Raw genomic sequence first — 26,123 nt, 5'->3', positions numbered from 1 at the left:
GCGCTGGGTGAGATGCCTTATCTTGATTTACTCTACCCTAATGGGGATTTGTTTACACAAACCCTGCTTTTTAGTATACATCATCAGTATAACTTGAAGTTTTTTCACTGGTAGGTTAGGCATAAATGGTTCATTAATCTAATTATAAACATAATTATAATAATTGATAACCATTTTGAACTCTGAATATTCAAAGCTGACACTGTACTCGGCCCCATTTACTAATACCAGAACTAAACATTTCTGGCCAATGTCTAGGTGTCAGGAGATGCTATAAACAGATTTTCTGGTAAAGAATCTGGAAAAATCTGGAAACAAAGGACTATATTTTTGTTTAATACATACTTTGTGTTTTTGTTTTACTTAAAAGCCTGTGATGTACCTCTTTCCCTCTGCAGTAAACAACTAAAATACCCCTTCTCAAAGCATAATAATGGCCTATAAGGCATCAGGTAGAGACAAAAACACTCAGTTAACATTAACTTTCCTTTAAAAAAAGAAAAAAATAGAAAATTATTTCTAATGGTTTGATCTTCAGGTAATCAGTACCTGAAATATTCCCCTCCCCCTTTAATCTGTGTATAAAGTCTTTCAATGTCTACAGGAGTGGCATTAGGGGAAAAAAAAAATAAAGTCCCATACAGTCCCCTTGTCTTTGGAAAGGGACAGAAGTCCCTATTGGTAATAACTGTGAATATTAGTCCTTACAGCAGCTTCAGGTTCTTGGATCAAAACCTATGAAATTGCATGGTTTACTACTACTACTACTACTACTACTACTACTACTATTACTATTACTATTATTATTATTAATCTGTTCTTTTCTTTCTTTTTTTTTCTTTTAAAGTAGAACACCACCCCTCTTAACCCCCCCCACCCCAATCTCACACCAAATGGTTTGTACAATTGAGACCTGCCCTTGGTCCATTGAATTAAGACCCTAACAGAGCCAGCTGTGCTGGGATTCAAACTAATGACCGTCAGACACAGAAGGACACTGTGGCAGCTGGTAGTTCCTTTTTTTCTGGCCTCCTTAGTTCAGATTGTAGCTTAGCTCTCAGCTGTATTGTGTTTGCTTACAGTTTATACGCTAGAGCATTGTAGACTTTTTCCGTACCTCATTTCTTAATTTCCTGTTCGTTTTCTTCTTAAGGCCATAGATTTTTTTTTCTTTTAATTTTATAGCATTTGCACGCCCATGGAATACTTGTTCACACATTTCATAATGTTTAAATGCCCTCTGCTTGTAGGTAGTAGCACCCTTTCCGCCCCTCATTTGCATGTCTTTAGTACTCCAAGTGTCCTCTTCCCTTGGCATTTGTAACCTCCTTCCTCCTTCTCTATCCCTGGGCATCCCTGACTATTAATTCATTTACTCGGGAGTGTTATAAGGATGGGGGGGGTGGAGCTGCGGTGTGGTGGTGGCTGAGGTTGGGGTGGGGTGGTCTGGGGTGGTGTGAGGGGACCTGGGAGGGAGGGCAAGTGGGGGAAAGAACGGGAGGTGTGGAGGTGCGTGTATGTAGCGAGGGGGGGTGTCCGTGTCTTTATGATTGTCATGCGAACGACTTGGCAGGTGAATGTATGAGCGCGTCTATGTATGTGGTGGTTTATTTATTTTTAATCTTTTCCTCGTGCATCTCGTTGGAATGACTTTCTTTATTTTAGTTGTAACAGTTGGAGGATAATGCAAAGGAAGACGCTGCCTGGAAATTCGCTGTCTGTGGATATGTGCCCCAGAGAGGAATAAAGCAACCCTTCACGGTCTCTCCCCCCCCCCAACCTCGACCCATCTTTCCTTCCTAACCAGGCCCCCACTCCAACACCAACCATCACCCCCTTCCCTCCTCCCCACCTCCCCCCCTTTCCCGCCCAGGTGTCGGACCAGGCGCCCCCCTCTTCCACCCTGCACCCCTTCTTTCCCCCCTGCACCATGAACACCAATGTCTGCGTGGAGCCGGGGCCGAGCCCGGAGGCCCCGGGCTTGCCCAAGGAGAGCCACCTGCCCGAGGGCGCCCTCAACAGCCTTGTGGATTACAACTCAGAGATGGAGCGCTACCGCTCCTTTGCCACCTCCTTCTACAAGACCAACGGGGGCGCCTTCCCGCAGGCGGCCAAGATCGCGCGCATCACCACGCCGATCTTCCCCAGCAGCGCCGCCGCCGCCGCCGCCGCCGCCCGCATCGGCATGTCCCCCTGGAACTGCGACAACGCGGCCACCGCCGCCGCCGCCACCGCCATGCTCTGGGGCAGCGGCGGCGGCGGCGGGGGCGCAGCCGGGGGCGCAGCCGGGGGCGGCGGAGGAGCAGGAGCAGGAGGAGGCGGAGGAGGAGGAGGAGGAGGCGGAGGAGGAGGAGGAGGAGGAGGCGGAGGAGGAGGAGGAGGGGGCGGCGGCGGCGGCGGCGGAGGGGGGGGCGGCAGGAAATCCTCCTCCTCCTCCGCCTCCTCCTCCTCCTCCTCCTCCTCCATCCACCCGGGCAGCGGCGGCAGCAGCAGGACCAGCATGCACCATCGAAACGACTCCCAGAGGCTGGGCAAAGCTGGCTGCCCGCCAGAGCCGTCGTTGCAAATGGCAAATACTAATTTCCTCTCCACCTTATCCCCTGAACACTGCAGACCTTTGGCGGGGGAATGCATGAACAAGCTCAAATGCGGCGCTGCTGAAGCAGAGATAATGAATCTCCCCGAACGCGTGGGGACTTTTTCCGCTATCCCGGCTTTAGGGGGCATCTCATTACCTCCAGGGGTCATCGTCATGACAGCCCTTCACTCCCCCGCAGCAGCCTCAGCAGCCGTCACAGACAGTGCGTTTCAAATTGCCAATCTGGCAGACTGCCCGCAGAATCACTCCTCCTCCTCCTCCTCCTCTGGAGGAACTGGCGGAACCAACCCGGCCAAGAAGAAGAGGAAAAGGTGTGGGGTCTGCGTGCCCTGCAAGAGGCTCATCAACTGTGGAGTCTGCAGCAGTTGCAGGAATCGCAAAACGGGACACCAGATCTGCAAATTTAGGAAATGTGAAGAGCTAAAGAAAAAACCTGGCACTTCACTAGAGGTCAGAGGAGATGATTTCTTGTTTCCCAGCCTCCCCCCGTCCCTTCTCACCCCCTTCCCCTCACCCCTTCAGGGCTTCTTGTCTAACTTCAAGATGCATTATCCCTTTTCTGAAGCTTCATTCAGGTTGTAAAATACTGTAGGTGAGTGGAGGAGGGCACAGTCTCTCCCTCCCCCGCTTTACCCCGACCTGCATCTCGGATGGAACCACCCTCTACAGGGGGAGGCCCCCCACCTCTTTTTTGTCTCTGGGGGGAAAATGTAATTGGTCAAAAAGTCAGAAGTTTCACATTCATTATGGTCACAATTTTACCCTGGTGGTTTAAAGCCCCTCCCCCCATCATTTTGGTCTCTCTTCCCAACCCCAAATCTCTGCACATGGTTGAACTCATCACATCCTATACATTTATATGTAGGCTCAGAATGACACATTGGTGACCTATTTTCACCATTTCTGTATGGTAACACAAACATTTTTATGCACATAGATAAGTGTTGATGTGAAAAATAACATAACAAGAGATAAATGTTTGAACCAGAAATACCTGGATGCAAATGAAGATTCTCCCTGAAGTGTGTATACACATTTATGTATACATATATACAAACATACACAGAAACATTTATACTTATTTTCCCTAGCATGTCCTAAATCTTCCTCTGATTTATCTGCTATTTTTAAATATATACATATAGCTGGTGTTTTCTTAAGAAACAGACAAAAGTACAGAGATAGCTGAACACCTGCATTTTTAATGAGAAGAAGTTCAGAGTAAAGTAATACATTAGCTAATTTTAGGACAACTGAAGGTAATTTTGTTCAGAAAGAATGCCTGGGTATAGTTTCAGAAATGAATGGTTGGTAAAATATACTAAGAAAAATGTTTCCTTTGGGCACTGCTTTTGTGTCACTGCTTGTGGTGCATTAAAATTCTACCAAAAATAGCTAGGCACAGGTTTGATTAATACATATTTGATCTGCAATACAATGTATTCTGCCTATATGTGCTCCAAATGGATGATGTACGAAATACCACAGAGGTGTAAAGTGAGATTTTCAAATTTGTTAACCATAAAAGAAGAGATGTTTGGAAGAATTTCAGGTGATGTACTGAACAAAACAAACTGGGGGTGGGGGCACAAAACCCTAAGTAAAATGGTGGTATTTTTAGCAAAGGAAGACAAGCAAGTAATCATTTAATCATGTTATTGAAATTACGGTGCTTCTGGTTAGATGTGCTTCTACACAATTCTTATAAAGCTGGAGGTGCTTGCTTTATCATTGAACTCTAAACTAGGTGAGAGATGTGCAATTGCAAATTGTCATCAGTGATCAATTATTACATTTCTTTTTAAATGATCACTACTTTGGAGTTTTGTCTAGGAAGTATTGTAGGTGGGATTAAAAAAAAATAAAACAAAAGAAGAAAAAACATCTTTGTAGTTTGTGAAATACCAGTAAGACAAACAATTGAAAAAAAATTAGTTTGGAATCTTGAACTGAACAACATTTGTTTTCTAAAATTCTATGTTTTATTGCCATTATGACTTATGATCAGATAAATCAAAAAATTTCCTCTCCCCCACAAGAGTGTATGTCCCAGGAAGTTTTCATTTTTAGCTCGCTGAATTCCATTTCTTTTAGATCTCAGGTGGTAAAATAGTATTTGTCCATTGTCTTGGCTTTTGTTTTTAGACACTTATCACATGAGTTCACTTTTATTAAGAGTTTCAAAGAGCTATAGGCAATTAAAACTGCTAACACTGAAATTTCCTGTTGATGCACAATTAATAATGAGCACGTGGCATACGACTCCCTCCTCTGCCCCCTTTCTGTGGTGTTAGCCACTAGCATTCCAGTCTTTGGGTGATGCCAGCCTGGAAAATGAGTTAGACAGAAGCTATAACACAGTGTTGCAAGACAGGATACATAGTAGATGGGGAGACAGTGATGGCTCTCTGGTTTATTTCACAAGCATGGTACTCTGAGGGAACCTGACTTACACATTACCAGCGTTTCATTATCACCTTGTTTCTGGATAGATATCTACTTCTGAGAAGATTTTTTAAAATTTCCTTGAGTCTGACTGAGATGTTCCATTAGCATTCAAAATTGTTGAGGCATGTTATACCTGATGTTAAAATTATTTAATCAGTATGACTAGTAAAAACCATAGTTTTGTTAGCCATGTGCATTTTTATAACCACTTGCTTCCTTCTCTTCTCCTTGACCATGGTTTGAAGATAGATTTTCTAGCTTCTAGAGATATCTAAGGATGTTCTCTTGACTGCAAATCATGTCTGTTTGGAAAATGTCCTATGGACCACAGATCGTATTTTAAAAGAATGTTATTTGGTAGAAGGAGAGGAAAAGTTTCCTAAATTGGCTTGGTTTCTATTCAGATCAGTTTTTTTAAAGGAAAAAAAAAACCCTAAGGAATGACAACATGATTTCCTAAAGCATATGTGTAGCAACACTGTTATGGTTGTAAAGAAACCAACTGGAAACACGTCAGAGTGACAGGTTTACGTGACTAAACCAAAGAAACAGCAGTGGGGCAGGTGGATGCAAAGTCACCCTGCTGAACTATGTGGCCTTTCAAGTTTGTTTCATGGTCCCCATAATTCGTCATCTTCTTAGGTGGTGCCTTGTAGATTGGTTAGAAATTTTACTTAGAGGTGTCAAATTCCACCATGGACTTTTTTCTGGGTCTTCCTGGTCTAAGTTTAGCATCAGATGCAATGATTGACTTCAAATTGAGAGTTCAGATCAAACTTGGTAGAGGACAAGTAGGTTGTGCTATCTCATTGGATGAGTCTGTAGCTCTCCATTCCTTCAATTACTTCTTTCTTCTTCACTTATTCTTGTCTTGGTTAGTAAGGTTACTAGGTTAGTAAGTAGAAGTTAAGACTGATTCACATTAATGCTTTCAGATTCCTGCCCTTACATTTTAAATAAAATGATTCCCTTCCAGTATTCCTTTTAAAATTGCTTTCATCTTTTCCATGATTTTCCTTATTAGGTTCACCTTAAAAGCATACCAATATGCTATAAATTCTTTTAATGAAATTAATTATGATTTTCCATGTATAATGTATATAAAATAATAAAACAATTTCCTATGCTACTATTCACTACATATTTGCATACATACTTTTTTATTTATCTAATGATTAGTTTACAAATGTAGTAATTAGGGACAATTCTGTATTCCCCTCCTATTAGGTACTATATTTCTAAAACTTGTAATCTAGCTGATCAGTTTTAAGATCTTGGGTATTTTACAATTATTATTAATTTATCCAGAGGAAGTTATTTTAATTGGCTTATCATAGTTTTTTTTTTAAACTACTTTAGGAAGATAACGATAAGAGTTTTTATATTCAGCCATCACCTTTCTGATACTCAGATGTTACTATTTAGACATGGTCTCATCTTATATGGCCCAAAGAATAAAGCTATCCCATGGGCTACCCAAACCCCTAAGTCCCTAAACATTGTTCAGGTGACGTGATTGATCTCTGTAGGATAGCATTAGAGACCACACAGATCTGGTTTCTCTCTCATTAGTTGATTTATGGAACTACATCAGTAAGTAGCTCCTCTAGAGGTTTTCCTGCCCTCCCCCCACTCTTTGCTTTCTTTGCTGAAAGTTACATACCACAATGACACTAAAGTGTAGGAAGAACTAGAATATTGAAAGGAGATGGAAAGGCTAGGTATAATGAACAGGTTGGGGAGAAATGGAAAAAAATCTGGTAAAATCAGGTAAAAGGACATTCTTATTCAGTTTTCTGAGCTCTTTGTCAAATATCCCCTCAAGGAAGGAACAACACCTCAGGGATTCAGGCCCTGTCAATTATAGTCATAAACATATTTCTGACTTTTGGAGGGTTTTGTTTGTTTGTTTACTTTGATTGTGGCTGGGTTCAGTAAATATTTTATTAAGCCCTAAAAGCAACAGCAAACTAGGCGAGAAAATGTGTTGAAGACCTACTAGGCTGCTAGGGCTGGGCCAACTCTCTCCTTGTAGTTTCAAGCCAACGTTACAGATTATATTGATGAAAACCACAAACTTGTCAAGATATGGTCACAGAAATGTAGCATTCTCTGGAGTTACCTAATCTTTTCCCTTTTTTTTCACTTTTAAGCTTTTTTACATCAACTAGAAATAGTTCATGTTTTAATCTGATTCATTGTACAGGTCAGTATTTTAGTGTTTCGTGTCCTGAAGTCTTCCTTTGAGAATGTGTTTCTAAATGGGAGGTTAGAGGAGAGGTGTGTCAGACCATAATACAATGTTTAGGTTTAATTACAAAATTCAGAAATTTTGAACAAAATGTATTTAGTGAATTCTAAAAGCAACCACCAATAGGCATGTTCCCGTAAGATTCAAACTCATTACAAGGTGTCTCAAACATCTTAGTGCAGCTATTAAGGTTTAAACTTCATTAAGATTTTTGGAGTAGCCTGTACAATATTATAAGATTTTTAAAAAAGAAACTAAGTATTTTTTTTAATATTTCCTAGATTAGGAATATACACAAATTAATCTCATTTGAAATGTTAGGGAAACTTTTAAAAAAGTCAATCAGGAATGGTAAAATATAAACAATCAACAATTTGCAAATTATGCTAAAAATAATGCAAATGCATCAAGCAATTTAACAAAAGTAACATGTGGAATTAATCAGATTAAAATTATTTGTTGCTTTAGATTAAGAAAGAAGGGGAGGCTTCATGGTAAGATAGCAGCAGTTTACTTTTCAACTATTTTAAAGAAGCAGTAAATAGAGTATTGAAGTTTTGCTATTCTTCTCCCTCTCCTCCCAGTTTTTGTCTTTCATGTTCCTGAATGAATGATTTACAAACATAATTAAGAACATTGTGATGGGCAGGCACAGAGGTTAGCAAAGTGTGACTGGTTTGTAAATTATCTGGTTTAAATATTTCATTGAATATTTAAATTAACTATAAAACAACAGAAAAGTGTGTATAAAGGATAACTGTTTCAGGCATAGGAAAACTCTACCCTGATTTAATAAAAATATTAGTGCTTATTATATTGAGAATGTTTTTCCCTATATTTTTTTTAGGTGGAGGGTTATTTGCAAACTGAATATGATAGCTTTCTTTTTTAAATAATATGTAGCCAGTTTGAGGGTGGTATGATGATGGAGCCTTCTGAGTGGCCACCTTAAATGATCCACATTGGCAATGAATAGTATTCAAATACACCAAAAAAGTATTTACCATATTGACTACGTGTTGCCCTAGTGGAGGAGGCCTATGAGAATTTGTGTTATTGAGTGGGTAGGAATCCAACTTAATTCATTGAATTGCTTGGAGAAAATAAATATTAGTTCAGTTGTGATCTTTATAATCAGTCTGATTTTGAAACATTGAGATATGAGTATAAAGATATCCACTGGAAAATTATTCTTTTAAGTTTAGTCTTCCCAGTCCACTGCTAGCCATGTTTCATAGTTTTCCTTGGTTGGAAAAAAATGCTTTTTAAAAAAAAGTACATCTAAATATGTGATACAAACATATGATTCATGACTCTTAAATTTCTAAAATAGTACAATATTTATTCACTTGTTTAGAATTAGGATAACCTTTGATTTAGGGTTGGAATTTTAAATTAGATAAATAAAGTAGATTTGGACACTATTATTTTTATCCCAGAAAACCCCCACATTCTTTTGCTAAAAATAAACAATTTTGAGGATCCTATTTATCCATGCTTTTGTCTACTACATTTAATTTTTTTAGTCTAGGAATATTACCTTGAAATAGATGGTTTCATTTGACATTATACTGTGAACTCAGGCTGCAGTATCTTTTTTTTTTCCCAGACAGTCTTTTTTTTTTTTTAATTCTTCAGTCATATCTTGTTCTATCACATGCAAACACCTGTCCTGAAATTGAATTATTCTGCAGGGTAATCTAAAGTCTCCCCCCTTTCAGCATCATATGTTTTCTGTTGTTTATTGAGTTATGTGCACCATACTTCAGATGCGACAGCCATTTAATAATGTTGAAGCCTTAGCTCTGCAGGGGCTAAAAAGATCCCAGCAGGCTTGTTAACTTCTACACTCAAACATTATGGGAAATATTTTCTCCTCTGTGGAACTCCTAGGCTTCCTCTTAATTTATTTTCACACTATAAAAATCTATAGCCAGGTAGGTGTTAAACCTACTGCATTTTTGCAGTTTTCTGAGTTTATTTTTCAATATTTAACCATTCTTATCTTTTATGCAATATGCAGAAGAAAGCAGTGTGATCATCAACTATTTCTTTTAAAAATCAAAATTAAATACTTTTTTCCTTTTGCTTATATTAAGGCTCATTCATACTTATATCACAATGAAAGTTTCTCAAAACCTCAGTTTTCTTCATAATTTTGTGACATATTTTGGAATTCATGGCTAGGTCCATACCATCAAAATGCAAGCAACTATGCTGATAATCAAGCTCAAGATGTTCAGATAACCTAGGCTGATGGAGTCCTTTTTGCTATTTAACATTAGTTATCTAGATAGTGTTATTGGTATTCATTTGCCTAGTCAAGGTGTGATATGGGTTCACTTGGAAAGAGTTAAATTCTAATTGTTTTCAACAGTACTAGCAAGTCATAGGTAAGATATTGAGCTATTATCTGAATTCAATTAATGGGGACAATCAATGCAGATAATCTCTGTGTCTGTTTTTTAAATTATTAAAGAAGTGCATTCTTTTTTTCTTGCTATTTATTGTATAATCTGCAAAACGTTATGCTCCATCTCTGTATTATGTATGCAGAAAGAGCTAATGGTATGTGTAATGAGAATTAAAAGATTTTAAGGAAAAGTTTGTGAGGAAAAACAGTTCAGATGTTGCTGCTAGATAGACAAGGTCTGCCTCAAATGTGTGTACTCCAGAGAGATACATTGTGTTAATTTTCTAAAAATAAACAAAAAAACTAAAATGTGATTAGAATAGCATGGCCAGCTAAAAGACAAGAAGGATAGAAGGAGGGAGGATGTAAAGTTTGAGAGGTAAGGAAGAAAGTCCTTGGAAAGTTCTTGAGATATAAGAAAGTAGTTTTGAGTTGATTTTGGATTTGTCAAAAGATGCTAGGAAATGTTCTGGGAAGTAAATACATAGTTTAACTGTGGTTGTAGTGAACCAAATATTTCAAATGCTGATTAGGGCAACCTTGAAAGAGGCAATGGCGATGCTCAAACTAGGAAACCATGAATACAGGTGATATAGAAGAAACTGCCCAGGAAGGAAGTGAATTTATACTTATTTTCAGAAATTTTTTGAAATAGGATGAAGGAGAAGGAAAGGGACACAGGTTTATAATCAGCATATCTTGTCTGGGAAACTAGGGTGAGGCATTAGGGAGATGCATGCAAATAGACACAAATTCTATTGAATTCAGCAAGTATTAATTGAATGCCTACTATGTGCCAGGTACTTTTCTAGGTATTGCAGATATAATGATAAAAATGAAAATTTCACTTTCTCTCAAGGAACTTACATTGCATTGGAGAAGATAGCATGCAAATAGAAGTGAATAGACTTTGGATACAAAGTAAATACAAAGTAATTGAGGATGGGGCATTGGGAAGCATAGTCTGCTGGTAAATTCCTTCTCCCTCTCTCTTTTCCTCTTCTTTTCCCTTTAATTTACCCCCTCCCTACTCATGAATGTGCATAGCCTAACTATGGTGCGGGTCTGAATTTTTTCTTCACTTCTCATGATGGTAGTTATGGTTATAGTGGTGACAAGTATTTATCTAAGCTTCTGAAGCATTTGATAGAAAGATGCCAAAGTGTAACTAGATATCAGTAGGTCTAAGATTGGTGAAAGGTTCTGATTTGGGGGTCATCTATATCAAAACTTATGTTTCATATAGAGCTAGATAGACATGAAAAATCCCTCCAGAAGCAAAGAAGCAAAGAAGAGAGATGACTTAGGAGAAAACAGTTCTGAAGTACTTGCTCAAAGACTCAGAAAAGATGAATGATTGATGATGGCAAAAACCTCACAGCAAATAGTAGATGAAGAGAAAAGGAGATATACACACATACATATATCCATATGTGTGTATTTTTTATTGTTTGTGTGTTTGTTACCTTTTTTACAAAGTAGCACCTATATTATAGGAAGGTAGAAGATAGTGGAATTTCCAGGTATTTCTTAAGTACTTATTCTATGCCAGGTACTGTGCTAAGGAAAAGAAGTTTAGCATACTATTGTTCAGTGTGATACAAGGTAGTTTGAAGTCAAGATCTCCTGTCTTGTAATCTATGCTGAGGTAAGGAGAATTGAAATGAATATTTTAAAATATTTGAAGATGATCCAAATTTCACTGTGACAAAATTGTGATTGTTAGTGGTAAATCTGATGTTGGTGGAAAGAAAAGGTTAACTGGGTTGGGAAATGGGAAGTCCCTTGGGGAAATGCTTTTGTTTATGGGTTAAATGAGGTCAGTGATGGCTTTGATGGAGATGAAAGAAGTAAGGGTAAGAGATAAAATGCTATATTCTATGTGGTGAAAAAAAAATCAGAGGAGGTGGCCATATCTTCAGTTTTTGAATTCTGAAATGTTCTTTAGAAATATGAAAGGGGGGAAATGAAAATAAGTTAAAGTAATAAAGTAATGGTATATTTTTATTTCAAGGTCAAGGCACTATGTCTATCTGAAATTCAGTAAGGTGGCTACTTTAGACCCACTTTAAGAGATGGGGTTGTAGTATCCTTGAACCAAATGCTTACTGTTTTACATACCTGAAGTTCCTCCTTCATGATACTTCAATCTTTACAGCCTATATCTAGACCTCCATCCCAGGGGAAGAAGGAAATTCTAAAATTCATTCACTCAAACAATAGGAGACTTGGGTAATTTTAAGATGCATTCAAAAAGTCCTCTGATTCTTTGCTATATTCATTGCATGGACTTGTTTTGGTATCTGGGAAGGAAAACAGGACTGTTTTTATCTATGTAATATATAATATGGAAGGAGAAAGAATAGGAGTGTTTTAAAAGTAACAATCAATTGAAAATATGAAAAAGGGAAAGGGAGGAGAGAGAGAGAGCGACAGAGACAGAGAGAGACAGAGACAGAGACAGAGAGACAGAGAGTAGTATAGAATTAGGTAGAGGTATTCACTCTGGAGCATGTGATAACACTGGTTTCAATGGAATCAGAAATAAGAAATGGAAGAGAGAATAAGCTAGGGTTGTCATGGTTTTTAAGAAAATACAGAAAGAAATATGTTAGCACATGTTGTCTCAAGGTCACCATCTTGAATCTGGTCCAAATTAGAAATGACAAGTTATGGTTGACATTTCAAGAGACTCATGGGAAGCTTTGGTCATTGATGATAACCTTGATTAAAAAAAAATGGGCTATGTACTTATGGGCCTTCTTGTAAATATATATGCATGTGTGTTTATACATATATATGTGCGAGTATGTACACACATGAATGCACATGTGTATGTATGTGTGTGAATAGATAGAATAATTAACTGGGAAATAAATATGCTGCTTTTTCAAGAAAGTTGATTCTCAGGATTAAAATGAAGTTCTATAGAAAAGATGGTGTGGGAGGAATTTCTATTCCAAGGTAATGATAATGTGTATTTTACTAGAGGTGATCTAATTGCCAATATTTCAGAAACCTTAGCAAAATTTTTAACAGGCCAAGAGAAATACAGGAAAACTAACAAAAGTATTGCCCTGATAAACTTTTTGTAATATTAGCCAGTGTGTCCTTCACACTGCTGAGGGAAAAAAAGATTAAAATTGAAATCCTGATGGTCACTCACTACTTGTATGACCTTGGCTAAGTCCCTTCCCCTCTTTGCATCTTAGTTTTTAAAACTTTAATTGGGGATAGGACTAGATGATTTCAAAGGCACCTCCTCTGATTTTATGAATAAAGAAACTTCCAGTGATATGTATATGGCTATTGATATAACAAAATCATGAATTTCATTTTGTTTTCTCAGTACCAGTACATACATATGAACATTTTGGAAAGGTAGGTGATTTTTTAAAAAAGCATTCGTATAGATAAGGCCTTGAAGACTTGGACTGACCAAAGATATGACATAGGAGAGATATTGTAATAGTAACGTGTTTTTCTTTAATGATTAACAAAATTAAGAATAACCTCATGTAGAAAAAAATGTCCTATTTAATTTTTTTAAGAGTTATCTTATAACTAGCCTAACAGAGGGAAAGGGGCTAAGTAACTCTAATTGTCACAAAGCTAGGTTGTTGTTGTTGATTTTTTCTCCCTCCTGTATTAGTAGAGATAGTTTGGAAAAATAATAGGATTCTTTCAAATTGAAAGTCAGCATGATACAGTGGTTCAAGTGTACTAGCCATGGAAAAGTTACTCAATCTCCCAGCCTCAGTTTCATCATTTGTTAAAAAAAACAAAAAACCTAACTCATAGGATTGCTATTAAAATAGGTCACATCGGTAAAGCATTTTGAAATTTTAAAATGTTAAATTAAATATCAGTTAAGACAATATGACATGATGATCAAGTCAACAAGCATTTATTAAGTACCTGTTATGCGCCAGGCATTGTGCTAACCTTTAGGGATACAGAAAGGGAAAAACAACCCTTGTTCTCAAGGAACTTAAATGGAAAACCGGATATGAGGGATTGGGTAGTAATCGGGAAAAAAATATACTTTAAAAGCTGCATAGACTACTCAAAACTATAGCTTTCATATAGATATCTTATATTAATAATGGGGTCCAATTGGATAAATTGCTCAGAATGAATTCTTTCTTAATTCCCCATGGTGATAAATAGAAAATCAGTAGTTTTGGTTTCTTCAGGTTGTCTTTCTTAGCAATGTCCCAAAGTTGTAAGAAACATTCACAACTAAATTCCATTGGGTGGCTATTTGCAAAATTCTATATGATTACAATGAAACTTTATGTAGTGTTTTAAGGCTCCCAAGTACTCATATCAATCCTGTGAGGTGCTTTGATTTTTCTATTACAGATTAATGAACTGAGGCTCAGAGAGGTTTAATGACTGCTAATTAGTAGCATGATCTGGATTCAAACCCAGGTCTCCTAAGTCTTTCCTAGACCAGGACTCTACACTGTACCAAGTAGGACACAACAATTTTTGGTTTTTGCTATTGGTTGTAGCACTTGGGATTGGGAATTGGACCTATGATTTCAATCAAGACCTCCTGGTAAGATTACTGCTTTTAAGAATTCAGGGTGGTTCCTTTTTTTTTTTTTTTTTTGCAACTTTGAGCTTCAGAGAGTTGCTCACAGTCATAAAGCCAGTATGAGTTAGGGGCAGAGCTTGATCCAGGGTGTCTACCCACTACAGTGTATCTGCTCTCTAGTGAAAGAATATAGATTTACCCTCTTGCTTAGGTTCAATCACTTTATTTTTCTCTGAATTTGATTCACAAATTCCTCTATCATTGACCTACTGGTCAGGTTAGCCTTTTCCTCTATCAGTAAGTGCCTTTACAATTCATTAAATGTGGATGTTTGTTCCTATTTCCATTAAAAAAAAAAGGAATGGGGAAAGTTCAATAGCAGTTTACAAACTTGCCATCCCAAATGAAAAAGAATGTTATACAAGCATAGTCAATTGGTTGCTTTTCAGGAGCTGATTGGCTCTGTCCTCACTGAGTAGTATTGCTATACTCAACAGGAATTACTGTAATGACTTTGAGAAGAGACAGAGTTATTGAATCAGACAAATAAAAGACATAGGGAAAATGTACATATAAAAGTGTAAATATTACAACCATCCTTGACAGGGCGATATTGGGTTTTTAACTATTATTTTATCTCAGTTTACTTATGACAGAATAGTTTATTTCAATTTTAAAAAATGATTGTGTCATATTGTCACTACTAGGTGTAGTTAAACAATTGTAGGAAACCTTATTTAAAAAAAATAAACTTTGTGGTATTCATTCTCCCTTTTAAAAGTAATTATTCCTCTTTCCCAATGTGAATATAAATCATACACATATACACATACATACATACATACACATACATGTACATATATACATAAAATAGAACTTGCCACTATACACACTGTATGTGTGTAAATGCTGGCAAATTGTAATTTATTTACCTAGGCTCAAGAAGTTTTTTTTTTTTATTGCTACCTAGGATGTTTGTAATGCCATAAAAAAGCTTTTACTTGCTTGATGGACTTAAAGTTCGTATGTTTTTTTCTTGGATGGTTTTGACAAAATTAAATGAAAGATAATTGGACACCCCCTTCTCCTTCAAAAAGCAAATCTACTTCAATAAAATAGTTACAAAGTTCAAGAGAAAAGTAATTTCCATTGTTCAAAGTGACTTTCATGGCTTAGCCTCTTTGCCAGAGTTAAGAACTTGAGCAGGTGTGGTATGAAGTGGTTGATCTCACATACTCATCCCCTCCCCCTTTATCATCTGCTGTCCCAGTTTACATCACTATTATAATGGCTTTCTTTGGCTTATCAGCTTTATCACAGAATAAAAGAATAAAAATCATCTGCCCTTTGCAGAGAGTTCATATGTGTTTTCCCACTTCCCCGCCCCGCCCCCACTCCTAAGTGCTGATTCACAACTTAGTAGTGGTAAAAGTGGAGGTGATAGAGACAACAGTCTAGGGAGTATGGAGCAGCAGTAATAACATCCAGCTATTGTCTATTAATTAAAAACTCTTACTTCTGGTTTTCTCCCATTAGGCAGGTTAAAAGTTTGGGTCATCCAGAAACTGGAAATTTGGAGTATTGCTTATGACCAAGTATTAAGTAAAACATGTTGGATTGATTGATTGATTTTTCTTTGATTTTCATTTCCAAAAATTTAGACTTTCTTCCAAGTAAGGGATTTTAATTTCCTTTTATAACTATAGTGACAGTTATATCCAACTTAAATATTTATTTTAATGGCCAAAACAAAGATGTAACCCAAAGATACTATGAGACAAATGTATTTAATGCATATGAACATGTATTAGAGATAGATATATTACAAGAAGAAAACCAAAAGAGATTTAGAAAGTCACAACAGAGTACTTTCATATTTACTTATATCTTTGTAAATTCACATATTGAATGTGTAAGTTAAGGGCTGCTAACTCTTAACACAGTAAATATCATTATATTTTTTAGTTTGGGCATCACTAGTTCCTATTTTGCAGGGTTACTTATAGCTGACTTTTTTTACAGGCATACAATGCTTCTGAGCACTAGTTTTCTCTACATCTTCATATAGATGTGTTTCCATATTTTTTGACGATTTTACTGCAGGTATCAGCAGACTCTATTTAATGAACAAAAGCACCTTCTAAGGGCAAAGTGCTGAGAACACAAAAAGAAAGAAAGAAAGAAAGAAAAGAAAACATTACCTGCCCTCAATGAGTTTATATTCTACTCATGTGTAGAGCTATTACTTTCTTTTAATTGTTTTTGTAGTTATTTAGGGTACAGCAGAGGATTTTGAGTAAACTTTACATATTTTCCTGTTTGCCTTCTTTGGCTTTGTCTAATACTCACTTGGCTTCATAAAGTATTTCAGCATTCAATATTGGTAGTAGATTTGTGCCTCAGTTTCTACATTGTGTCCAGAGGCAATTTTACATATATATATACATACATATATATATGTATATATATATACACATACACATATATACATATATATGTATACACACACACATATATATACACACATATATGTATATATATACATATATATATGTATGTATGTATGTATGTATGTATGTATGTATGTATGTATGTATATTCCTCCATGATTATACACAGAATGTGGGCATTTAATTGTTTTTCTTACTCGTAAGTAAACTGATATCACTCTGCATGATATTTAATAATTACATTTCAGTATTCATTAGGATTGGATTATAGCTTCCTCTATTAAACCTAGGCATATGAAAGCTCAATTTTCCTTTGTAGGAAGACAGGTAAATAAGCACAAAGCATGTGGACTATATGAATGAGTACAATCACGAAACCCAGTGTTTTGTGAATAGGCCTAGACCTAGAGCTACTAGAAATCTTGGTTCAAATCTTGCCCCTTATCCTAGCTGTGTGTCTATGGGTAGGACACAAATTCTCTTAGCTGCTGTTCCCTCATCTGTACAACGGGAAAGCCTTAGAGGGTTTCACTGAGCATCAGATGAGATGATTTTGTTACAGAATGCTTTACTAACCTTAAAGCACTATACAAATTCCATCTACTCTAATATTATCAAAGATAAAGGACAATAGATTGTGGTTATTTCACTTATAGCATTTATTTATGTAACTTTCTAGTGCAATCATGATTGCCCAATGGGGTACTTTAGCTCATTTCAAAGTAATTTTTTACTGCTAACTGGCTGTGTGACCTTTGACAGTAATAATGGGAATAATAATATTTTTCTGTAATGCTTTTAGCTTTACGAAGCACTATATTCATAACGAACCTGAGAGGAACACATGACTCTAACGCTCTGAGTGCCTAACTCGGGCAAGGTCACACAGCTAGAGTCAGGCAAGTCAATTCCTTTGACTAGGACATAGGACCGTTTTGTTAAATGTGCGAGGTCACAGGACCAGTTCTATTGTTAGATCATGGATTTAAATCTAGGCGAGACCTTAAAGGCCAACTAATCCAACACCATTATTTTACTGATGGGAAAACTGCTGCTTTCCCAAGGTAATAGAAGCAGGATTTGAACCCAATTCCTTTTTACTCCAAATCCTGTTAGGAGAAGCTGGGGCTGCAGTTTTCTCAACATGCCTCATGGGAACAAGAATGCTGTTTGTCAGTATTTGCACCTGCATCAGCACTGAAGACTGCCTTAAACAATGCTGATCAACTCCAATTCTATTCTTTGCCTCCCCTCCCCCCTTAACTTCCAGGGGAATCTGGCTTCCCTGTCACTCAGGATAATGATTCCCTGCAAGCATAACTGAGATCCAGAAACTAAGTGTAATCTCATCAAGAGTTCGATTCCCCAGCTGGGACTCTTGGATTTATATCACCAGAAGGTAGATAGATGGTTAGTGCACTTAAGCCCCTCTGCTCTTGTGCTCAGACTTTGAACTGGTTGAAAGGGCATTTCTCTAATGAAGATAACATCACCTGTTGTGATGGAAAAATTAGAGAAGTTATTCCAACAAATTATGCATAGCCTAATCTGAACCATACAATTGGACACTATATGGTAGTCAGAAAAAATGCACTGGCTCATATACCAGGACTTTACAGAAATCATTCCAGTCTGGATGAAAATTGGACAGTGGGCTTAATAAAAAAAAATGACTAATATATAGTCTATCTTTTCTTTCCATTTCTATTTTGTGTGACTTTCAGGGGAATTTTATCTTAAGGGGAAAGCTGTATTTATTTTTCTTTCTGCATTCTTTGAACATGGTAAAATGCAGAGTGGCAGATGAAAATAGACATGGGAAGGAGAAGGAATGCAGTGTTCAGTATGGGAGAGGTCAATGCACATTTGATGGGCAGGATGAAATTTTTGGGGGGTGTTTCAGGATTTAAAAATTACTGAAAGACACAGAAAAACATGGGTTAATAATTTGAAGGCATCTGGGAGCTTATTCTCCACATAATATAGTAACGAGGATTTATTTTCTACTATGTTAGTTCAAAAAAGAATTGGTTGTACCTTTTAGAAGGAGAGATTTTTAATATAGCATCTTTGCCCTTCAATACTATTATTCTATGTATTTAAAGGTCTGATTGACCTTTTAATCAGGCACTGTGCCTTCATTTCCAGCTGATATGACTAAATCTGACAGAGTTAATTCAGCCTAATGTTTCAAGACAGTAAATAAAAGAAAACTGAATTCTAGTTATTAAAAAGCTGTTTTGAATAAGGAATGCATATATCTAATAATAAACTAAAATTATAATTAATCATTCTGTTGAGATAAGCCTTCATGTAATTTATATATTCACAGTTATAAGATAACTATTTCAGAATGCTAACTGCTTTGACTTCTTCCTTATGAGATATACATACTTCTGACCGCTTTTACCATTAGAAACCATCTTGTAACCTACACAAGACTGGTGAACAAGTGAACAAGGTCAACTTTCTTCGGTTTGGATTTGGAGGAAGACTTGCTTTTATTTCACTGTCTTCTATAAAACATGCACATAAGTATGTATAGCATAACATTACATGTAAAGGACTACATATAGTTATATGTGCACACACATGCATATAGTATTGTAGATACATACATATACACACATATGCTTGCACAAATTTCTCTTTGGTTCAGACTTGTGATTTCATTGGTATAGGGAAATCCTGGTGTGGAAACTCTCTGTACCAATGCAGATGACACACTCATCTCTCATTTGTAACTTAGAGAGCTCCCAGACATTGAGAAGTGAAGTGACTTGTCCATAAATTAGTGAGTATTATTAGAGACAGAACTTTCACTCAGATAACCCCAACCCCAAGATAGGCCCTTTTTTATCTTTTCTTCTCTATTGTCTCTTAACCACATACAGGTGTGCACACGTGCACACATTTACAAATGTGCACACGTATATACACATCCCACATAAAACAGGGTAAGGATTATAAAGAGGATTATAGTGTTATGCTGTTTTGAATGTTAAGGTATAAATGAAAATTCTGTATTTTGGATTATGTTTATGCAAGATAGGAACTCATAGTAATTGTAAGTTAATGCTGCAGGATTTATTAAACTCAATATTTTCAGAGCTTGGGGAATGAGAAAGAATGTTTTCAAATTCTGGTGATATAACCAATTCAATTTAATCCATGATGCTACTCAGGGAATAATTGACAATTATTTAACAAGAGAATCTCCTCTTCTTCTAGGCCCCTTTTTATGTACATTAAATTAAATACTTTGACAATAAGGATTAAGTCGATTCCTTCAATACCCTTTTTTTTTCTTTACCTTTGGTGTTTAGAAACCGCCTTTGCTGCATGTGAACAATGTGAATGGAGTTCAGAGCCCTTACACTTGCACCACAACCAGCACTTTACAAAGTTGCTGGAATACGTACGAAACATTTAGGAATCTTCCTCTAGTAGGTGAATATTTTTGGTGCATGCTTTACTAGTCTTTTGGAAAATATTTGTTGTCTTTTCTTAAAATAATATGAAAGGATGGTACATTCCCTCCAGTATCAATGAATGACTTCAGTTTTTTTTTCTAATTTTTGAGATAGAACAATTTCTGTGTATTTTTTCTGCAGACAAAAGGATAGTGACTAACCCTGGTATTTTCTTGGTCTAGGGATCTCCCAAGCAAGAAAATTCTCCCTGCCAGTTTGGGTCAGCACTTTATTTGTCTTGCATAGTCTAAGAAAGTTTACTAGAACAGTACCCTTAGAAAGAGTTACCCAACCAGTCAGTATATGTCAGAAGTGGTACCTGAGCCCAGATCATTCTTGCATCAAGGCCAGATCTCTATTTGCTACTCAGTGCTGCCTCCCTTATGTTTACAAGGTTTTAAAAAATGTAGGCCCAGAGGGTCTGAGATGTTTTAGGTTGGAGGGACTGATATATTTTAGTTTCTGCATAATTTTCAGTAGTTTATGTATAGTATTTTGCTGAACATATACTAATTGAAAAAATGTTTTCAAAAGAAACGAATTATTGGTTGTCATTGCACCCCAAAAGAGATTCTTCAAAATGAAGAGCTGGCTGCACTAGGTTCTGAAAGTATGCTGTACCTGGGTAGAATGTGCATTCAGTGTATCTGAACAGAAATATGCTTTAGAATGATTTTAGAAATAGCATTCCCCTTGTCAACATCATTTTTCTTGAAATGTTCTGCCCTCAGTTTTGTCTTTTTAGCTAAATCTCTGTCAGTGTTTTTTTCTTTTCTTTTCTTTTTTTTTGGAGTGAGGATGTTTTTGGGCCAAGTCAAATAAAAAAGTAGATGATTTTGTGCATGTTTCCATAGGTAACTAAACATGAAATACTTCTGCATAGGACTCTCATTTATCTTATTGATTCTGAAATGAGGTCCAACGCTGAGTTAGTCTTTTAAACTGTAATAATAAGTAGTAAACAGGCCAGTGTAGAAGGTTAAACAGCACAGGCCTGGCAAGTGATAGGATTGTTTCTTCATTGTCTTTGTTATGCTTGAAGTAAGATGATGCTCTCATTAATATAGTACATTTTTCCTGTAAGCCATTAAAGGAGACAGGCACCAGCCTTCCATTGGCTACTTAGTTATCCTGACCGAAGTCACATATACAGGGTCATTCCCTCCCTCTTCCCTTCCCTGTATACTACTTGCTATGATTTTTTTTAGGGATTTCCTAGAAATTTTTTTCCACACCACTGTTAATATAAGCATATCTTGTTCAATAAAACAGGAGAAAGTCACCATTCTGATTTTTAAAAATGTCCTAAAATGGCATTTTTAAAATTAAATGTTGTATCTCACTAACTAAAAAAAAATATGGCTGAAGTGTAAAGAAAAAAAAATCTCATTTTGTATTGCCATAGAAGGAAAGCTTAACTTGTTTTCTTGCTTTTTTTTATAGAGAACACCTGTTCCCAGCGCTGAAGCATTCCGATGGTTCTTTTAAAGGTGTAGTGTATCTTATTTTCAAGGCAGTCGGAAGTGAATGGCAAACTAAAGTCTTGTTTTAAGAAACTGCTTAGTCCACCACTGAAGAAAATATTCAGATACTATTTTATTTTATGTATAGGGGTTTCCTCAAAAACAAACAAACCAACAAACCACAACATGAAAAAATCTGGGAGTGTGGGGAATTGGCCAATTAGTACACTGATTATTTCTTTCTTTGATGTAACTTAGCTATACTAGTGAAGTCGTTGTCTATTTTTAAAGTGGCTGTAAAATAAAAAAAGAATAATAAGTTTGGGTAAACCCCTGCTGTAAAATCATGTATCTTTGCAAAGTACATATCTATACTTCATTTTCCAAATATATGTGTTTCAGTACTGTAAACTGTACAGATAGCAGCTTGTATTTTGTGTGTTTAGACACAAGGAGACAATCACGTCTGAGCATCTATGGAGATTAACAGTTTGTACACAACAGTGTGGTTCTGCGAGTCAAATCTGGAGCAATAAATTCTAGCTTTAAATATATATTTTTCTTTTTTCCAGTTGTTTAGTAGCAGTAGCAGCAGCAAAGCTGTTTGGCCATGCATCCTCCTGTAGAGACTTGATGGCAAGTTTTACAAGATTAAAAGATTATGATGCATCTAGCAATTACCTTCAGTTGTATTGTTGTAAAAGGGGAAGACATTATAAAATTTTCAATTAATCTTTTGAGCACTATATTAGAGTAGTGGTTATGCACTTGCATTGCTTACAAAAGAGCTGTATGGAAGAGGATATCTCCAAAGTACTTAGGATAGTTGACTTGCCTTTGACTGCACTGGAAGGTGGAGTACTCAGAGTAGTAGGACATGCAGTTATATATTTTAAAAGAAGTGTTTTCTAGGATACAGAATGAATAAAGCACCATATCTTAGGAAAAGAATCCATGGCTGACTATATGTGCCTGCTTGACTGCCTACCATGGGCTACAAAGTAGGCTTTTTAATAGTAAAAGGAAAACTTTATAAAATATTTTAACTCCATATATGATATTCAGTGGTTAGATTTGTTTTTGAATTTAGGTAAGTTGAGGCCTTCTGCAGCTATGCAGGGCTGACTACATTCATATCAACTAACAATGAATTGAACATAGATGTACAAATGTGGCTCTTTATCCCTTTACATCTTTCTCTCCATTGAGCCTACCTGGTGGCACCAATGATCTTCTAATGTAGTCCCCCAGTGGAAGTCCCATTAAATCCACTCCCATTCCAGTTACTCAACCAACCTATTGGTTCCTGAGAAGACATTGCCACACTACATGGAATATGAAAAATTCAATCTGGAATGGAAACACAGAGAATCTACATCTCACAGGACTGATGTTTTCCTTTATTTGTGGTTCATCATTATCATAACAATTATGGATGTATAGGCCATTTCATCAATACAAAAAGTGTTTGGAATGATAGCTATGTAGTAAATTAATTTGTACCACAGAGGATGATGACAATTATCTGCTTCACGAGTGACCCAAAATATTTGGGGGAGAGGGAGGGAAAGGAGCAAATCAGGTTAAATACATAAAGTGTTCAAAGTTGTCATGTTATTTCCACCCTTTCCCCTTTCATCACTGGGTTATCTCAATCCACAGACTTTCTCTTTCTCTCATCTCCTTCCTTTCCCCTCCCACCTCATTCACTTGATGAAAAAAAAAGTAATAAATAGTTAGCAGAGAGGTTCATTTGCCAATGCAGCTTGGAGACAGCAAGAATGACTGAGTGGTGGAAGGAATCAGTGAACATTAGAATAGCAAATGGATTTTATAGGACTAAGTTGTAGGTTTAAATTGGGAGTGGCACAAAGGGCCAGGAAAGCATAGGAGGCACTGTGTGGTCAGTGGACAAATATTAATGTGTTTGTGAGTTGATGAATTTTAAAACAAATATTGGAAAGCCAAAAAGGTTTGCCCTAGCTTTCATAAAATCTGACATCAAATGCCTGCAAGTCTTCAGGGGCAATATCCTTTCTGAAGTAAACCCCTTGTGTGTTTCACTTCTCAATGTTTTAGAAAAAATACAATAAAATCACCATAAAGACAAAATGCTTTCTATTCATTAATTTGGTTGTTTTCTATATGATGTTTCATTTTAGACATTTTTGTCAGGACCTCTGTTTCTACTGTGGAACCAATGAGAGCTCACTCTGTAAGTTCTTAACCAAATTGCTGAACAATTAAAATGGAGCATAGCCTGATTTGCGCAGTTAGTTGATACACTTACTTTGCATCTTTTTTTAATTGTCATTACAGAAGTAAAACAAAATTCAGTTCAGGCTACATTAGGAGTATGATACCATACAGAGACATCAGCAGCAATGTATTCACTGTCTAAAATGCCCTGATGTTTTATGTCTTTTTGTGTTTTTAAATTTTGCTTTTGAAAGAACTGATGGATTTGTATATTGTAAATGTGGTGTTTTACATGTCAATTCAAAAAATTTTAAGAGAAACCTGTTAATTATTAAAACAGACAAGGGTAGATTTTCTTTGATTCTTGCATACATTTTTTATTGATAGTTGTTCCTTGACATCATATAATTTTTATGTTTTGACAAAATAAAACTATGTTGTAGTGGGTGTAGAGCATTCTGGTTGATAATACTTAAAGAAAGACAGTCCTTTTCTGGTTTCCATTTTTCTCATCACAGATTAGGTATTTGTATATTGGAGCATTGTATATTAAGTTTATAACTAAAAATTTGATTTTCTCACGATTCCAAAATACTTGCGAAATGTAAAAGATTTCATCATCATTGTTATTCCTTTTTTTTTGGGGGGGGACATCAAGAAAATTCAGAAAATAATTCTGAAGTATTATGGGTGTATATATTAAAGACAACCCTTTTTTTTTAAAGTACACTAAATAAGCTATTGAGTGGAAAGGTTGCAAAAGAGGTATGGTCCTAAGAGAGTGGTATGTTCCCCTAGGTCCAGTGGGGAGAGAAACTCCCACTAACATAGTTAGGTGGAGGAAAACAGAGTTAAAGGATGGTAGTGAAGACAGGGAACATGTTTCTACTTCAACAGGATCATCTAGCAACTTTGTGAATGGATGGAGCCCTCAGATCATATTTCATTTCTTCCCTGAGCTGCTTGGCTATGTGAAAGGTGGGGCACTGCCACAAAGTGGTCTTAGGGAGCTGATTCTTCACCCTTATCCTAAGGGTTTCCAAAGATTCCTTCTTCACCTGTGTGATAGCGTGACCCTGAAACCTACTTCTTTTCCTTCAACCTACTCTTAGGTAGAGAACAGAGCTTACAGAGAATTAGTATTAAACACCCCCTAAGAGAAAGGAATAGTCCCTGTAATCAGAACCCCTGGCATGTAAGTCATACAATTAATGCTAAATCATATAAAGTCTTTATGCTGACAATGTCTGTAATCAAATAATGAAAAAAGAGAGTTGTTAAGTGAACACACCATCCAGGGTTGAAGGCATTCAGCAAAAAGCCGTAGTGGGTCTTTGATCATGGTTAGATGCATAGTGATATCAAACAGTTGGTTTTCATGTAACAGCTAAATGTTTCAGATTTTGTTTTTTATTAAATTTGGCAGTTTCACACTGAGATCTGTATTCCTAGTGAATAAAAGACAGCTACTACATTAGCAAGGGTTCCATTTTCACAACTGCAGGGAAGTTGGAGATTTTTCAGAAATGTGGGCCACCAAAAAAAAAATGTACTCCTTTCACAGTGTTCTCCTATTTCTGAACTGTGCAGTTATCGATTAAATTTTCTAACAGATATTTGTGTAAGGTGTATGTATGCTTGTGCAATTATGAAAAACAGTTTTGGAAAACCGTGTATTTATTTTAAAAAAATCACTTATGGGGCATGTACAAAATTGTAAAAAAGAAAAAAAACACATTCAATTTGCCCAGTAAAGTTGTTTTTTGTGAAATTTCTGTGTTGTTGAATAAAGGACTTTAGTATTCAATATATCTCTATTTTTCCATGGACAAACTTTTGTTTGTGGGATTTTAAAGCATGAAAAGATTATTCTTGAAAATCAATCTTCATGATAAAGAAGGCTACAATTCTGCCCTGACTCTTAAGTAGTTGAATGAACATTATGTATGACATTTTGGTAAAAATAAGCCTATGAAGTTTTTGTTTTCCCACTGAAATTATAAAACTCATACTTCTCATATGTGAAGATAATTTGAGGGAAAAAACACGTTTCTTCGTGTGTTTATAAGTGACAATAATATCAGAAATATCTAAAAGTTATTATTCAAAGAGAAGCCAAATGGAAAAAACTGAAACAAATATAAAAACAGCCCACTACCTCATTCCCTATCACAGAAGGGATTCAGGGTGAACCCCATTATTCACTTAAATTGAACATTGAATGAATTCATGCTATGGATGAAGAATAAAGTTGTTGATATTTGGACACATTACCATATATGGA

The 26,123-nt window shown here is 36.4% G+C and overlaps 1 protein-coding gene across 1 annotated transcript; it reads left to right on the top strand.

The window, feature by feature from the left end:
• Window positions 1-1,589: 1,589 nt before the first annotated feature.
• On the top strand, window positions 1,590-25,646 carry CXXC4 (CXXC finger protein 4). Its single transcript, XM_078148269.1, has 4 exons — window positions 1,590-2,252; window positions 2,337-3,049; window positions 20,031-20,154; window positions 21,621-25,646. Exons 1-4 carry the CDS (start codon window positions 1,931-1,933, stop codon window positions 21,641-21,643), a joined length of 1,182 nt encoding a protein of 393 aa, XP_078004395.1. The 5' UTR covers window positions 1,590-1,930; the 3' UTR covers window positions 21,644-25,646.
• Window positions 25,647-26,123: the final 477 nt, after the last annotated feature.

This window comes from Phascolarctos cinereus, unplaced genomic scaffold, assembly GCF_003287225.1.
Source record: "Phascolarctos cinereus isolate Bilbo 61053 unplaced genomic scaffold, phaCin_HiC Scaffold_9;HRSCAF=440, whole genome shotgun sequence".
Taxonomy (NCBI): domain Eukaryota; kingdom Metazoa; phylum Chordata; class Mammalia; order Diprotodontia; family Phascolarctidae; genus Phascolarctos; species Phascolarctos cinereus.
Note: the sequence above shows the minus strand (reverse complement) of the source record. Positions and strands in the feature narration are given on the sequence as shown.